Source organism: Rhinoraja longicauda, chromosome 5 (assembly GCF_053455715.1).
Source record: "Rhinoraja longicauda isolate Sanriku21f chromosome 5, sRhiLon1.1, whole genome shotgun sequence".
Classification (NCBI taxonomy): domain Eukaryota; kingdom Metazoa; phylum Chordata; class Chondrichthyes; order Rajiformes; family Arhynchobatidae; genus Rhinoraja; species Rhinoraja longicauda.
In genome coordinates this window covers 15020288-15037320 of record NC_135957.1, presented here as the reverse complement: position 1 = coordinate 15037320, position 17033 = coordinate 15020288, and the positions used below count along the sequence as shown (strand labels likewise).

The window sequence follows — 17033 nt, the reverse complement described above, 5'->3', positions numbered from 1 at the left end:
GACGTAGGGCGGCGGCCCAGGCGTGAGAGCAGCCGGCCCTTGTCCTGCTCCGCTGGGTGTCGGAGAGGCTCAAATGTGTGGAGCACCTGCGGCTGAGCAAACCCCCGCTCAGCCGGAAGTACTCGTCGGACCGAGGCGCCGTAATCCTTCCCGGGAGCCGGTCCCACACAACATGAGCCGCATTTCTTCGACACCCTTCATCTCCCTCCAAGACGCAGGGAGGCGTGTCCTGTACGGGCTCCTCCTCCACACCCTGCACTTCCTCGCCCTGGTCCACCGTCCGGACACTAAGTGGCGGTCGGTGTTGCCTTCCGGTCGCGAGGTGACCCCGCGGTGGGGGTCCCTCTACGCAGGAATTCTGCCCCTCTCCATCGGGGATCTGGGGTGGAAGGTATTGCACCGAGGAGTCCCCTGCAACCTGTTCCTCGCGCGGTTCACAGACTCGCCAGCCGCCTGCCACTTTTGCGGGTTGGAAGAGTCTGTGTACCACGTGTACATGCAGTGTGTGAGGTTGCAGCACCTGTTCCAATATCTAAAGGGGCTGCTCCTTGCTTTTTGGCTGCATTTTTCATCCACCATCCTCATCTTTGGACACCCTGTGCGTAGGGGAGAGGGTAGGGCCGAAGATGTCCTTGTTGGGTTGCTCCTGGGCCAGGCCAAGCTGGCCATCCGCGACTCACGGCGCCAGGCGGAAGAGGGCTCTGCCTGAGCCAGCTGCCTGCCCCTTTTCCGGGGTTACGTCCGTGCCAGGGTGGTGTTGGAGAGGGACTACGCGCTGTCCACGGGCACCCTGGAGGATTTCCGGGACCGCTGGGCACCGCGGGGGATTGGATGTATCCTGGATGGGGATTGTAATATAATTGTATAATAGTTTCAATAGGTATATTTGTTTGTATAATACTCTGGTGGTGGGTTCTGTTTTGGTTTTATTGTATTGTATATATTATTTTAATATTTGAATAAATATTTTTGATTAAAAAATAAATAAAAAATAAAATAAATAAAATTTAAAAAAAGCTCATCACCAAACTCCACCAGCTAGGCCTCAGCTCGTCATTATGCGACTGGATCCTGGACTTCCTGCTGGAGCGACCGCAGGCAGTAAGAATGGGCCCGCACCTGTCCTCCACTATCACCCTGAGTACCGGCACACCACAGGGCTGTGTTCTGAGCCCCATGCTCTACTCCCTCTTCACACACGACTGTGTTCCTGCATTCGACACCAACACCATTGTCAAGTTTGCAGACGACACAATGGTGATCGGGCTGATCACCAACGGTGATGAAACAAAAAACATAGCGGAGGTGCAGAACCTGGCGGACTGGTGCTCTGATAACAACCTGTCCCTAAATACCACCAAGACCAAGGAGCTGATCATCAACTTCCGTAGGTCATACAACGGGGAATACGCCCTGATCTTTATCAACGGGGACAGTATGGAGAGAGTGTCCAGCTTCAAGTTTCTGGGCACTCACATATCGGAGGACCTCACATGGTCCAATAACACTGCTGCGCTGGTCAAGAAGGCACAGCAACGACTGTTCTACCTAAGAACACTGAAAAAGTCTGGTCTACCCCAACAGCTGCTGACGACATTCTACCGCTGCACCATAGAGAGCATCCTAACACATGGCATTCCTGTGTAGTCTCTCAGCTGCACGGAGGCACAGAGGAAAGCTCTTCAGCGGGTAGACCATAGAGCTCAGAGGACCATCGGAACACAGCTACCAGCCTTGGAGGGCATCTACAACACACAATGCCTCAGAAAAGCCACCAGCATCCACAAAGACTCTTCACACCCCTGCAACAGTCTGTTCGAACTTCTACCATCGGGCAGACGATACAAGGCCTTCTACGCCCGCACCTCCAGACTCAGGAACAGCTTCATCCCCAGGGCCATAGCTGTTATGAACCGGTCCTGCTGAGCCGGATGGTCACATCGCACAGTGAACCGGCACAGATCTACTTGCACTTTATTCTGTTTTAAAACTGTTCCAATTTGTTTCATTGGGTTGATTAAACTAATACTGACTAGCTAATTAATTTATTGCATCGTATGGGAGGCGCATTCCCAATCTCGTTGTACCCCTGTACAATGACAATAAAGATATATTGTATTGTATTGTATTGTATTGACCCCAACACTGGTTGTGCAGTACAAACACTAACCTGTAGCAGTGTGATCGGAAACTTTGGATGCGGCTCAGTGGTGATCCATACGCGGAAAGATTCATTTACATTCTCGCTTGTTACCAGAATCTCCAGCAGCTCATCCATAAAATTCAGACCCAAGTGGCAGTTTTGCAGTAAGACCCATCCACCCTGAGTGGATAAAATAACAAGTTATTTTATTCAGGATGAGAAAATTTCATTGTAATAATTGTAGATTGCTAAATGCATTAATCATTTGGAAAAATTGAGCAGAAAGTACTTGGTTGAAACCCTGTAGAATGTCAAGAGATTAGATGAGAGACTGATTTGATGTCCCAGATTTAGAAAGAAATCTGCACACTAGGGCTTCCGAGATGTCCTCGTTCTTCAGAAAACGGGGCTTCCCCTCCGCCATTATAGATGAGGCTCTCACTAGGGTCTCTTCTACATCCCGCAGCTCCGCTCTTGCTCCCCCTCCCCCCACTCGCAACAAGGACAGAATCCCCCTCGTTCTCACCTTCCATCCCACCAGCCAGCGGATCCAACATATCATCCACCAACATTTCCGTCACCTACAACGGGGCCCCACCACTGGCCATATCTTCCCATCCCCTCCCCTCTCTGCGTTCCGCAGAGACCGTTCCCTCCGTAACTCCCTGGTCTACTCGTCCCTCCCTACCCAAACCACCCCAACCCCGGGCACTTTCCCCTGCAACCGCACGAGATGCAACACCTGTCCCTTTACCTCCCCCCTCAACCCCATCCAAGGACCCAAACAGTCTTTCCAGGTGAGACAAAGGTTCACCTGCACCTCCTCCAACCTCATCTATTGCATCCGCTGCTCTAGATGTCAACTTATTTACATCGGCGAAACCAAGCGCAGGCTCGGCGATCGCTTCGCTGAACACCTGCGCTCGGTCCGCATTAACAAAACTGATCTCCCGGTGGCCGAGCACTTTGACTCCCCCTCCCATTCCCAGTCTGACCTTTCTGTCATGGGCCTCCTCCAGTGCCATAGTGAGGCCCGCCGGAAGTTGGAGGAGCAGCACCTCATATTTCGCCTGGGCAGTTTGCAGCCCGGTGGTATGAACGTCGACTTCTCCAACTTTAGATAGTCCCTCTGTCCCTCCCTTCCCCTCCTCCTTCCCAGATCTCCCTCTATCTTCCTGTCTCCACCTATATCCTTCCTTTGTCCCGCCCCCCTGACATCAGTCTGAAGAAGGGTCTCGACCCGAAACGTCACCCATTCCTTCTCTCCCGAGATGCTGCCTGACCTGCTGAGTTACTCCAGCATTTTGTGAATAAATCGATTTGTACCAGCATCTGCAGTTATTTTCTTATAAGAAATAGTTAAAGCTGGTAATGACCCTAGTGAAGCTCCTATCTGATTGTTATCTTTTCCCTAGAGGTGTTGGAAACCTATTCATATGGAAACGGGGGTTTCTCCAAACTGCCAGAAAAGTAAGTAGCAGATTCAAGCATTATCCTGATCCAAAACTTACAACATTTAAAACGTGCTATGAATGCTGAAAACCTGAAACAAAGAGAAATGAACTATAGATGCTGGTTTACAAAAAAAGTGCTGGAGTTACTCAGGATGTTAGGAAGTATCTCTGGTGCACATGGATAGGTGATGTTTTATGTCAGGAGCCTTCTTCAGACTGATTGCAGGGGGAGAAAGCGAGGCGAGGGGTGGGGGCAGGATAAAGCATGGCAAATGAGATGGATAGATGGTGAGAGCTTGGTGGATGAAGGTTAGAGATGGAAAGGAGACAATCAGATAAGAAGAGAGGAGTGAAATATAAAAAGACAGAGAGAGGATTTAGGGGAAAGGGAATGGGGTGGGGGAACGATGGGGAAGTTGGAAGGGAATATTATGGCGAGTCTTGAGGCTTGTTCTTTGTTGAAGAAGTTTATTGCGACAGCAATATTCGATTACAAAGTTTTCTTAACGAGATTACAGACAACCATTAAAACTAACTGTTCTCTTCGAAGACGTCTCTCAACTGAACCTTTTCGGGCACCAAAAGCGCACGTGACCACGCTGTCCAATCAGCGGTCTCGCTCTCTGGACCAATCCCTACGGTCGCGCCCACACGTGACCTTGCTGGAAAATCTGAGGGTTCGACAACTAGGACCACTCTCTATGGTCGCTACATGACCCCCCCCAGAACCTGAGGTACGGAACCTAGCAGGGAGCCGGATTTCGCGACCAGAACGAGTAAGGAGAGGGGCAGCCTGAACCACAGGAGCAGGGGATTCCGGACCTGGTGGAACTGCAGGAGCGGGGGGTCCTGGACTGGGTGGAACTGCAGGAGGACGGCCACGCCGAGGTGGTTGGCCGACCAGGACAGGGCAGTCTGGATCCAAGTGCGCAGGTTTAAGCCTGGACACCGAGACGAGCTCACTCCTGCCACCCACGTCTAAGGTGAAGGTGACCGTCCCCGTACGCAAAACCCGGAACGACCCTTCATAGACCCTCTGCAACGGGGAACGATGGGCATCCTTACACAGAAATACAAACTCACAGTCCTTCAAGGCAGGTGGTTCGTGTACCATGAGACACCCATGACGTGAAGTCGGAACCGGAGCCAGGGAACCCACGCGTGCCCGGAGAGATGCTAAGACTGACGGAACTGGAGGCAGCTGACCGGAGGAGTCTGGAAGCAAATCCTCGGGTACTCGAGGTGGCGAGCCATATACTAGTTCCGCGGACCAAGCACCGAGATCCTGCTTAGGAGCGGTCCGGCTGCCCAGAAGGACCCAGGGAAGTTGGTCCACCCAGTCCGGGCCTTCCAGCCTCGCGCTGAGGGCCGCCTTGAGTCGTCGGTGGAACCTCTCCATGAGCCCATTAGCCTGGGGGTGGTACGCCGTGGTGTGTTGCAACCGGGGGCCGTACAGCTTTGCTAGCGTGGCCCAGAGGGTAGAGGTGAACTGTGGTTCCCTGTCGGTGGTAATAACAGCCGGAACCCCGAAACGTGCCACCCAATGGAGGGCCAAGGCCCTGGCACAAGAGTCAGCGGAGGTATCTGACAATGGGAAAGCCTCCGGCCACCGGGTGAACCGATCCACTAACGTGAGCAGATGGGTGTAGCCCTGGGAGGAAGGCAAGGGTCCGACTAAATCCACGTGAATATGGAAAAAATGGACCGCTGGGACCTCAAACACTTGTACCGGGGGCTGGACATGGCGTTGGACTTTAGCGGTCTGGCAGGGAACGCAGGAACGGGCCCAAGCAGCTATCTGCTTTCGCAGGCCATGCAACACAAACAGAGCGGCTACTAAGGCAGAGGTGGAGCGGATGGACGGGTACGCCAGCCCGTGAATGGCATCGAACACCCGGCACTGAAGGGAGGGCGGCACCACCGGCCTGGGTCGGGGGAGGGAAACATCACACCAGACTTTTGTGCCCTCCGGCCCGCAGGCCACCTGAGCCAACTTCAACCCTGAAGTGGTGGACTGGTATGCCGAGGCGGTATCCGCCAGGAGCTGTGCCTCCGCAAGCTCCTGGGGATCCACCTCGCAGTCCACCGCTGAAATGGGGGAAACAGCAGGCCGAGACAGAGCGTCAGCAACGGCATTAAGCCTACCGGCGACATGACGGACATCGGTGGTAAACTCGGAGATGGCAGTCAGGTGCCGCTGCTGGCGGGCCGACCATGGGTCGGACAATTTGGAAAAAGCAAAAGTTAACGGTTTATGGTCCGTAAAGGCCACAAACGGGCGGCCTTCTAGGAAATACCTAAAGTGACGGACAGCTAAATAGAGGGCCAGAAGCTCTCGGTCAAAGGCGCTATATTTCAGCTCAGCCGAACTCAGTTGCCGGCTGAAAAACGCCAAGGGCTGCCAAAGGCCACCCACCTGCTGCTTCAAAACCCCTCCCACCGCCACATCAGAGGCATCAACCGTCAGGGCCGTGGGGGCGGAGGTGCTCGGGTGGACCAACATGGTGGCGTCTGCCAAAGCCGCCTTAGCTGCTGCAAAGGCCGACTCCGCGGCCGGGGACCATATCAACTCTACAGGTTTACCCGCGAGGCACTGGAAGAGCGGGCGCATGACCCGCGCTGCTGCTGGGACGAACCTATGGTAGAAGTTAACCATGCCTACGAACTCTTGCAGACCCTTCACTGTGGTGGGCCGCGGAAATGCACGGACAGCCTCCACCTTCTCGGGCAAAGGGGTGGCGCCGGCAGGGGTGATTCTGTGCCCTAAGAAATTGAGAGAAGGGAGGCCGAATTGACACTTGGAGGGTTGGATGATGAGCCCGTGTTCTTGGAGCCGCTGGAATACAGCCCGCAAGTGTTCCTGCACTGAGGGGCTGGCGACCAGGATATCATCTAAATAAATGAACACAAAAGGCAAATCTCGACCCACACGGTCCATCAGTCGCTGGAAAGCCTGTGCCTCGTTCTTTAAACCGAAAGGCATGCGCAACCATTCGAACAACCCGAACGGAGTGATCGTGGCAGTTTTTGGTATGTCCTCCGGCCGCACAGGAATCTGGTGGTATCCCCGCACCAAATCGATCTTGGAGAACACCACCGCACCTTCCAGCCCAGACGAGAAGTCCTGCAGGTGCGGTATGGGGTAGTGATCAGCCGTGGTGACAGCGTTGAGATGCCGATAATCGCCGCATGGTCTCCACCCCCCAGATGCTTTGGAGACCATATGCACGGCGAGGCCCACGGGCTGTCGGACTGACGGACAATGCCCATTTCTTCCATCTTCCTAAATTTTGCCCGCGCCACTGCCAGCTTGTCGGGCGGTAGCCTCCGGACTCGAGCGAAAACGGGGGGCCTCTTGGTGCGGATGTGGTGGACCACGCCGTGCCTGGCCGAAGGGGCGTCGAAACGCTGTATGAGCAGCTCTGGAAACTCCGCCAGGACCTCAGCATACGGGTCGGGGGCCGCGACGACGGCCTGAACAGTCGGGCTGGGCGGGGTGGCGGCTGGCGGAGCGGCGGGCTCATCGCTGCTGGCGGAGGGTCGGAGGTCGTTACTGTGGACATCAGGGACTAGTGAAAAGGCCCAGAGGAAATCTGCGCCTAGGATCGCCTGGCTGACGTCTGCGATAATGAATGGCCATTCATACGTGCGGATGCCTAAAGCCAGGGACATTGTCCGCACACCATACGTGCGGATGGGACTGCCGTTAACCGCGATGAGGGTAGGGCCTGTCTTACCCGATCTGGCCTTGCGGTCGGTCGGCGGTACGATACTGACTATGGCTCCCGTGTCAACCAAAAATTCTACGCCTCGGACGTAGAGGCGTCGGTTCTGGCCAATCGTAACTGCCTCTATGTACGATCGGCCGAGGCATTTCCCGAGAAGGTACAAGGTGAGCGGCAGTTGCGGGATTCTCCACCCCATCGTAGATGGTAATAGCACCAGCCGCGCTTGTGCGGATCCTTTTGGCGGGCTTTTGGAGAAATGGCAGGAGACGCGGCGCCATCTTGATGTCGCTGTGGCACGGCCGCTGATGTCGGGACCTTGTTGATCGAACCGCTTCCTTTCGATTTGGACGCCATGAGCGCATCAGCTTTTTCTGCATATGCCACGGGGTCCTTAAAAGAACAATCCGTGAGCATAAGTTTGACATCTTCGGGAAGCTTCTCTCGGAATGCCTGCTCGAACATGAGGCAATCTGTATGTTCACCTGCTAGCGCTAACATTTCAGCCATGAGAACGGACGGCAGCCGATCTCCGAGATCCGGTAGGTGCATAAGCCGCTTAGCTCGGTCCTGCCTGCTGAATCCGAAGGTCCGTAACAACAGGGTTGACGATGAACCACATCACCCGCGCGGTCGTCTCCCAACTGAACCTTTTCGGGTGCCAAAAGCGCACGTGACCATGCTGTCCAATCAGCGGTCTCGCTCTCTGGACCAATCCCTACGGTTGCGCCCACACGTGACCTTGCTGGCCAATCTGAGGGTTCGACAACTAGGACCACTCTCTATGGTCGCTACAATATGTAAATATGTGTCTCTTTGTTGCTACAAGCTTCCAAGGAGCCTAACCCTGACCCTTTCTTATTTCTAATAGTCAGGAACAGATGGTTCCCCTTACAACAACTATTGTGAGTGAAGAGACAATCTGACATTTTTACAATTGACAGGGCAAACATAAAGCCTACTTGAAAAGTACAAGACCATGGGGGGAATCCATTTCCCACAATGCACAGTACTTTTCACAAAGCCTGGATCTCACCTTTTACAGCACCTTCCACAGCTCCATTTCAATGCAGTGTCTGATGATCAAGATCCTTGTTCCAAAGCAATTCAAACAAAAGCTGCCTAAAATTTGGGTGTTGCATTGGAAGATTTGACTTCCATCATTTCAGCTCAATGTTGCAAAGTTCAGACTGCTGCCACCACCATTCTGGATAGTCAATCGAAAATCATGCTAAAACATCATGCCAAATTAAACTAATTCCTTCTGCCTTCACATGATCTATATCCCTATATTCTTGCTATTGAGGGCGTGCAGCTTAGGTTTACTAGGTTAATTCCCGGAATGGCGGGACTGTCATATGTTGAAAGACTGGAGCGACTAGGCTTGTATACACTGGAATTTAGAAGGATGAGAGGAGATCTTATCGAAACGTATAAGGTTATTAAGGGGTTGGACACTTTAGAGGCAGGAAACATGTTCCTAATGTTGGGGGAGTCCAGAACAAGGGGCCACAGTTTAAGAATAAGGGGTAGGCCATTTAGAACTGAGATGAGGAAAATCTTTTTCAGTCAGAGAGTTGTGAATCTGTGGAATTCTCTGCCTCAGAAGGCAGTGGAGGCCAATTCTCTGAATGCTTTCAAGAGAGAGCTAGATAGAGCTCTTAAGGATAGCGGAGTCAGGGGGTATGGGGAGAAGGCAGGAACGAGGTACTGATTGAGAATGATCAGCCATGATCACATTGAATGGCGGTGCTGGCTCAAAGGGCCGAATGGCCTCCTCCTGCACCTATTGTCTATTGTCTACCCCTGCATATTTATGTGTCTATCTAAAATCCTCCCAGATGGCTCTACTGCATCTACCACCACCTACCACTGTGTTCCAGACACCTACCATTTTGTGTGCAATAAGTGGTACACGTCTTTAAACCTTGCCCCTCACAACTATGCCCCCTAATCTTTGACATTAACACCATAGGAAAAAAGGTTCTGACTGTCTACCCTATCTATGCCTCTCATAATGTTATAAACTTCTATCAGGTTGCCCCTCAGTCTTTGATACTCAAGAGAAAAAAAAATATGTTTGTCCAACCTCTTTTTATAGCTAATACCTTATAGCTTTATTGCTAATACCCTCTATACCAGTTAACCAATGAGATATTCAACTCCCCAATAAAACTGCATGTGACTGAGGATACCTTTAAATAGCATAGTTCAACAGTTTAAGCATAGGAGAAGATGGATCCTCCTGTTGTTGAATATCAGATGTCTGTGAACGTTAAACATGGTTGCTTCATTTGACATGGCTCTCATCAAATTAGATACTCACTGTCACACCAACATTGCTGAGATGACAGTTACAATAAAAATATGCACTTATGATTCACAATAAAAATTGGAAGCAAATTGCCATCCATAACACTAACAAAAACAATAATACGTGGCCGGGTTTTACAGCTGATACCACAGCAATATACGTGCTAATTTCTGAGTAATATTGCATCAGGGGAAAGATCATCCTGTGTTTAATAGAACTAACAATTATTACATTTGCTTTTTGAGAATGCTGGTAATGGATTCCGTGACATAAGAACAAATATTTTGAAAAGTTCACAATAATCTTTGAAAACGAAACCAAGTAGCTGATGGCATGAAGTTTAATTTTAATTGAATAACATTCGTATATTTTTACCGACCTGTTGCATGGACATTGCCACCAGCTTTCTGGCATGTACTTCTTGTCCCTGACCCATGGATATTGCCCTACAATCTAAAGAAAGCATATCAGTTACTCTTCTGTGCGCAAATATCAAATGCGGTGTAACTCAAACAGATTAATAACCACCAGTGCACAAAATTCATGAGATTTAAGGAGTGCTGAGTGACATGTGCAATCTCCTTTCACAAGGAGATTATCGGTGGCACTGCTAGTGGAGTCAATGGCAGAGTCTTGGGTTAAATCCAGACCTCAAGTGATGTCTGTGTGGAGTTTGCATGTTCTTCCCGTGAACATATAGGTTTTCTACAGGTGCTCCAGCTTCCAACTACATCCCTAAAATGCGTGGATTGGTAGATTAATTGGCCACTGTAAATTGTCTGCAGTGTGTAGGTGAGTGGTAGAAGCAGGGCAAGTTAATGAGAATATGGGGAGAATAAAGCTGAAATTGATGCAGGATTAGTGTAAGCGAGTGGTTGAGGCTGGGTGCGGACATGGTAGGCCAGAGAGTCTATATCTATCCGCATTTCTCTGCGATTCTATGATAGAAACCATTCAAATCAAATCCAGCAGAAATGAACATTTCCAATATCCTACCATTTTCCCCATTTAATACTCAGGATGTATGGGTGAACCAAAGAACATGGTGTTGTGCCCAGATAACCACAAGATGAACAAAGATTCTGGAGTAGATTAACCTTACAGTGCATATCGCAATTTCAGAAATCTTATGGAATTTAAAAGATGCAAGTAGGTTCAAAATATCAATTTAAAGTCAAAATATGCCTGTGTGTATTCAAAGATGCAGTTGTTGGTTTTAGAAATCCACATCATGGTTAATTTGTCCACTTCTTTCACTCATGCTGGGATGGGCCTGGATGTTCAGCTGATCCTGAGGGCAATCAGGCAGCTTATCAGGCATCTGTATAGTCTGGTTCATGTGCCCTAACTCTTCTCAATAAAATTAAAACTAAAGATAGAGAGAGCAACTCCATTGCTGGAAGGAGAGAAAATATTAGACATGAAAGAGACAGGCAGAAGATAAATATTGAATCGAGAAGGACTTTTTTTTAACAACAGTATGGCCTATTGGTACCTCTAAAAAGTTAAATATCATTATTTTGCTTTCTGGTCAAGTGATACATATGTTCATTAATGGTGCACACCAGCACCATTTAGTCTATTAAAAACTATTGAGTGCAACCCAAAAACACTATCACACTGTCACTGCCCTGACAGTTGTGATGTCAAAAACATCAGAAATAGACTTGTTTATGGTGATTTATTTTGATGACAGTTAGGGAATAATATTGTAAAAGTATTGAAAACAATCAAATGAACACATGAAACACTGGAACTCCCAAGCAGATGTTTTCAGACAACATTATTACCAATTTCAAGCTTTTTGGCCAATCCTTCAATTTGAGTGCTGGGGTCCGATCCCATGGACAGGAAGCAAATCAGAGGAGTTAGCATTTCACTTTCTTCCCATGTTGTCTCCAGGTTTAGAATCACTGGCTCGGCATAGTGTGGTCCCATTGCTTCAGAAATGTAGTTTCGAGCTTGAGATAGAATTCTGTCAGGACACCATGACCTGAGAAGTAGAGAGAACAGATTATGTTACCATGTTTGGAAGAGTGGAGATGCAATAGAACAGTGTGGCACAGTGGCACAACTGGTAGAGCCACTGCCTTACAACGCTAAAGACTCAGATTCAATCCTGACCTCGGCTGCTGTCTGTGTGGAGTTTGTATGTTCTCCCTGTGACTGAGTAGGTTTCCTACCAAAGATTTGTATATTCATTAGTCTCTGTAAAACTGTCCCTAGTGCGTAGGGAGTGGATGCAAAAGTGAGATACCATAGAACTAGTGTGAATGGGTGATTGATAATCCTCATAAACGGTGGCTGTTTCCATGGTGTTGCTCTAAACTAAAGAACAACTGGGCACATTCTATAGTAAAAGGACATTGCAGACCCAATCTGTTGGGAAATTGCTGAGAGGTGCGAGGTTATTAGAAAAGTGAGGCAAAAATTAGGCACAACAATAAATTCGAAATAACTGGGGAGGTAACACTGTATCAGGCAACATGGTGGGGAGGTGAGTGTGTGTGTGTGTGTGTGTGTGTGTGTGTGGGGGGGGGGCAGGGGAGGGGGGGGGGAGGGTACTTTTATCACCACTACAATGTATCTGAATCCTGACATTAAGTATCTGTGAGGGAATTTTTAAGGAACAATGATAATAGATTTTAGAATATCTATGGAAGAGGATTTGGGTCAATCTAACTACTGATAGTGCAGCATACACGGGTTTGATTCTGGCTTGAGCTGCTGTCTGCATGGTGTTTGCACAGTCTCCCTATGACTGCACGGTTTTTCTCTGGTTACCTGGTTTCCTTCTATATCACAAAGTTGTGCTGGTTAGCTGGTTAATTGGTCACTATCAATTATTCCGGATTTAGGAGGACAATTGTAAAATCGGGGGAAGTTGATGGGTATATGGGAAAGAATAAGTTGTAGGGATAGAAATGGGAGAGTAGGATTGATAGGATTGATCTGACCAGCCAAATTGTTATTTTTTTGTTTCGTTTAGCTTAGAGATACAGCACAGAAACAGGCCCTTCGGCCCACAGAGTCCAAGCCGACCAGCAATTTCCGCACAATCCTACATACACTAGGGACAATTGACAACATGCAATTTTACTGAAGCCAATTAACCTTCAAACCCGTACGTCTTTGGAGTGTGGGAGGAAGCCAGAGCACCCCGGAGAAAACCCACACAGGTAACCTGGAGAATGTACAAACCCCGTACAGACAACACCATTAGTCAGTTCGAACGCGGGTCTGTGGTGCTGTGAGGCAGCAACTCTACCGCTGCACCATCGTTGTAGGTCCTTCCCCACAGCTCATTTTACCACATGTTTTTACGGAATTATGAATTTAAAAGAAAGAGCAAAGGGATTTTGTTGAATCTCTGCAAAATACTATTTTAGTTACAATTGGAGTATCATGCTCCAGATTAAGATTATGAAGGATATGAAGGCTTAGAAAGCAGCCCAACTTGGAACATTGTCTGTCCATTTCCCTCCACACATGCTGCTTGACCAGCTGACTTCCCACAGCAGTTAGTATTTTGCTCAAGATTCCAGCATCTGCAGTCTCTTATGCCTCCAAAGAATTAGGGCCTGAAGGTGTATGTGAGATCTCAAATTAATACTTTACATAGTATTCACAAAGGAAATGGATGTAGTACTTGGAGGATTAACAAAGGCGAATGTGAAATTTTCATGCAAGCCTCCATAAATTACGTACTTGATGTCTTTGTGGACATAAAGGTGAATAAATCCCCAGAGCTGGATAACTTATTTCAGGCAAGGGAAGAAACTTTTATGAGAGGCAAGGGAAGAAATTGACATAGCTCTGACTGAGATGTTTGTGGGTGTATATATTCAGAGTCACTCAAGTCTATGTACATAAGTTCTTTATTAGCAGAACACTAGCAGTACAGATGCTGGCTACTGTTACCCCAACTCCCACGATAGTCTGGTGACTAGCAGGCCAGCACTAGGATAACGCAGTAGAAAACCCGATCTGGATTATGGACCAGATGCGCAACAGTAAAACCGGACATGGATCTACATCATCCTTCTTAAGCATATGCCCCCAAACTAGATAAGGGCATATAAAGCCACTACAATACAAAAACCTACAGCTCACTGATATCCTAATATAACGGATGAAAACAGCAACTATGACAAACCCTAAGCAGAGGAGGATACAAATTGAGTAAGATAAATGTAAGGGAATGGTAAGGACTGTAATTAATCAGAGTCCATAATAAGTATCTAGCCACAGTCTTGCAGTCTTGGTACATGGGATTGGGGTTACAGACCTGTCCTGCTCGAGTACGATACAGGCCCTCCACTGTACCCATTGTAGGTGGCAGCATCATAGGTGGTGGTTCCAACGTCACTGGTCTCGCAACAGCCTTTTGCACAGGAGACTGCACCGGTGACATCACGGGTGACTTTATAGACGATTTTATGGGTGATTTCACCACCGGCACCAGCGGCTCCTTTGTTGGTGTAAAGACCAGCTTGCGGTCTGCCGACGCCTGGTCTCCATCGGTCCATAACATGCCATCTGTGACCTCTGTGTAGCCATGCTGTAATGGCACCAGCTCATTCACCAGTAGAATGTGTTTTCTGTTCCGCCGGTAGGTTCCTCCTTCCGATTGGACAAGATAGGACCGATTGGGGCTCGTAAACACGGGGCTGTAGTAGTTGCCTTGCAACAGGAAGGGTGGTACGGGTTTGTCTGGGCATCAGATGTTGGGCTGGCGAACCCAGCACCGGGTCGCTTGAAACGTTACGGAGATTGAGGAGGTCCAGGAATACATCGGACCCGGCTCTTCTGGATCTCTCCATGACATGTTTGGCACTATGGACAGCCCTCTTGGCTAGCCCGTTCGACTGCGAATACTCTGGGGTGCTGGTAATGTGTTTAAAATTCCAGCGTGTACCAAAGTCCTTGAAATATTGAAGGGTAATGTGACTGGCATTATCCGACATGAGGGTGTGAGGAGACCCATGGACCGAGAAATGTCTTGCAAGTTTTTGAATTATCTCCGCTGACGAAATTGTGCTGAGCAAATCGATCTCGAACCACCCGGAAGCTGGTCTTTACACCAACAAAGGAGCCGCTGGTGCCGGTGGTGAAAACACATTCTACCGGTGAATGAGCCGGTGCCATCTCAGCAGCATTCGCATGGCTACCATGGAGGTCACCAAATCTGCAACTCAACGCAGCGTTTTTCAAAGAGTATATCTAGGCTTCAACTGGCTCACCCGGTTTCTGGGTACATGCAAAGAATTTGTGCCGTTCCATGATAAGGTCAGTCCGTGGATTGCACAGCTGCTGAAATTTATTCTTAAGGCATGCAGGGTCATTAATCGTCTCGGCAGGTGTGATAACTACACCAGCCGCATCCAGCACAGCCTCAGCATAAACAAACAGTCTCACCTGACGAATTGCTTCCAAACCTGCTAGATTGAGGAGAATGGATGCTTGTACGCGGGGAGCTTTGTCATGGTGTGCAGCAGCCATGAATACATCATAATCCTCCTCGAAGGTGCGCCAACGTTCACTGATGCTGCCGTCGAAGACAAGTGGATCAGGCTATCGAAAAGATTCAGCCATGGTAAGAGATGTCAAAAGTCTTGAGGAGACAAATGACGGTGACTCAAAAGTTACATTTCGGCCATTTCTGACACTATGGCGAGTCTGGAGGCTCGTTCTTTGTTGAAGAAGTTTATTGCGACAGCAATATTCGATCACAAAGTATAACGAACGAGATTACAGACAACCATTAATTCTAACTGTTCACTTCGAAGAAGTCTCCTAACTGACTGGTTTTGGGCGCCAAAACCACACGTGACGACGCTGTCCAATCAGCGGTCTCACTCCCTCAACCAATCCCTACGGTCGCACCCACACGTGACCTTTCTGGCCAATCTGAGGGTTCGACTCCCAGGACCAATCTCTATGGTCGCTACAACACCATGTTTGTGGGTGTATATATTCAGAGCCACTCAAGTCTTTGTACATAAGTTCTTTATTAGCAGATCACTAGCAATACATATGCTGGCCACTGTTACCCCAACTCCCACGATAGTCTGGTGACTAGCAGGCCAGTACTAGGATAACCCAGTACAAAACCCGATCTGGATTATGGATTGGATGCGCAACAGTAAAACCAGACATGGATCTACATTTATGGCTCCACATAAGGTACCAAATAACTGAAGGACAGCAAATGTGCACCCTCTTTTCAAAATGGGCAGCAGTGCAAAGCCTGACAGTTATAGACCTATGAGTCTAGCATTAGCAAAAGGGAAGATGTAAAGATGTAAGGGTTAAAACTGTGGAAGACATTTTAAGTTGAATATGCTCTTTAAGCTGAATATGTTCCCGTGGGAAGTCGGTCTTCACGGTACAAGATACCTGCAGATAAGAAGTTGCTTCTCAGGGTTTAGAAGTTGTTCTCATGGTTTATCGAGGACTGGACGTTCCAATGCTCCGAGCCAAATCCAATGGCGCGTCCTTATCACACAATGGTGGCCTCTTGATCATATTAGTGTGCAACTCCTCTTTACTCCTGTTTGACTCCCTAACACAATTAAAGGAACTCCCCTGCAACCGCACGAGATGCAACACCTGTCCCTTTACCTCCCCCCCTCAACTCCATCCAAGGACCCAAACAGTCTTTCCAGGTGAGACAAAGATTCACCTGCACCTCCTCATCTATTGCATCCGCTGCTCTAGATGTCAACTTATTTACATCGGCGAAACCAAGCGCAGGCTCGGCGATCGCTTCGCTGAACACCTGCACTCGGTCCGCATTAATCAAACTGATCTCCCGGTAGCCGAGCACTTCAACTCCCCCTCCCATTCGCAGTCTGACCTTTCTGTCATGGGCCTCCTCCAGTGCCAAAGTGAGGCCCACCGGAAATTGGAGGAACAGCACCTCATATTTCGCCTGGGCAGTTTGCAGCCCAGTGGTATGAACATCGACTTCTCCAACTATAGATAGTCCCTCTGTCCCTCCCGTCCCCTCCTCCTTCCCAGATCTCCCTCTATCTTCCTGTCTTCACCTATATCCTTCCTTTGTCCCGCCCCCCTGACATCAGTCTGAAGAAGGGTCTCGACCCGAAACGTCACCCATTCCTTCTCTCCCGAGATGCTGCCTGACCTGCTGAGTTACTCCAGCATTTTGTGAATAAAGGAACTCTACTGTGTATCTGTTGAGACTGCTTTATGCTATGTAACCTTGGAAAATTACTGAATGTGCTTTGTGCTGCTTTGAACTGTATAAATACTGACTGTAATCTGTGTATTCTTTGAGAGGACAGAAGCAGGTGCTTGAGTGAACAACAGTACACTCAGGTCTCTGTATCTTCTCCCACCTTGGTGTTAAAGTAAAAAGTTTTAACTGATTCTTG

At 48.9% G+C, this 17033-nt stretch overlaps 1 protein-coding gene across 1 annotated transcript in view; it reads right to left on the bottom strand.

The window, feature by feature from the left end:
• Window positions 1-17033, bottom strand: part of LOC144593844 (dynein axonemal heavy chain 8-like) — a 624642-nt gene that overhangs the window by 34018 nt on the left and 573591 nt on the right. Inside the window, exons 82-84 of the mRNA XM_078399962.1 lie at window positions 11427-11629; window positions 10016-10089; window positions 2171-2323 (exon numbers count right to left, since the gene is read on the bottom strand). Coding sequence (XP_078256088.1) covers window positions 2171-2323; window positions 10016-10089; window positions 11427-11629 — 430 coding nt within the window. The remainder of the gene's footprint in view (window positions 1-2170; window positions 2324-10015; window positions 10090-11426; window positions 11630-17033) is intronic.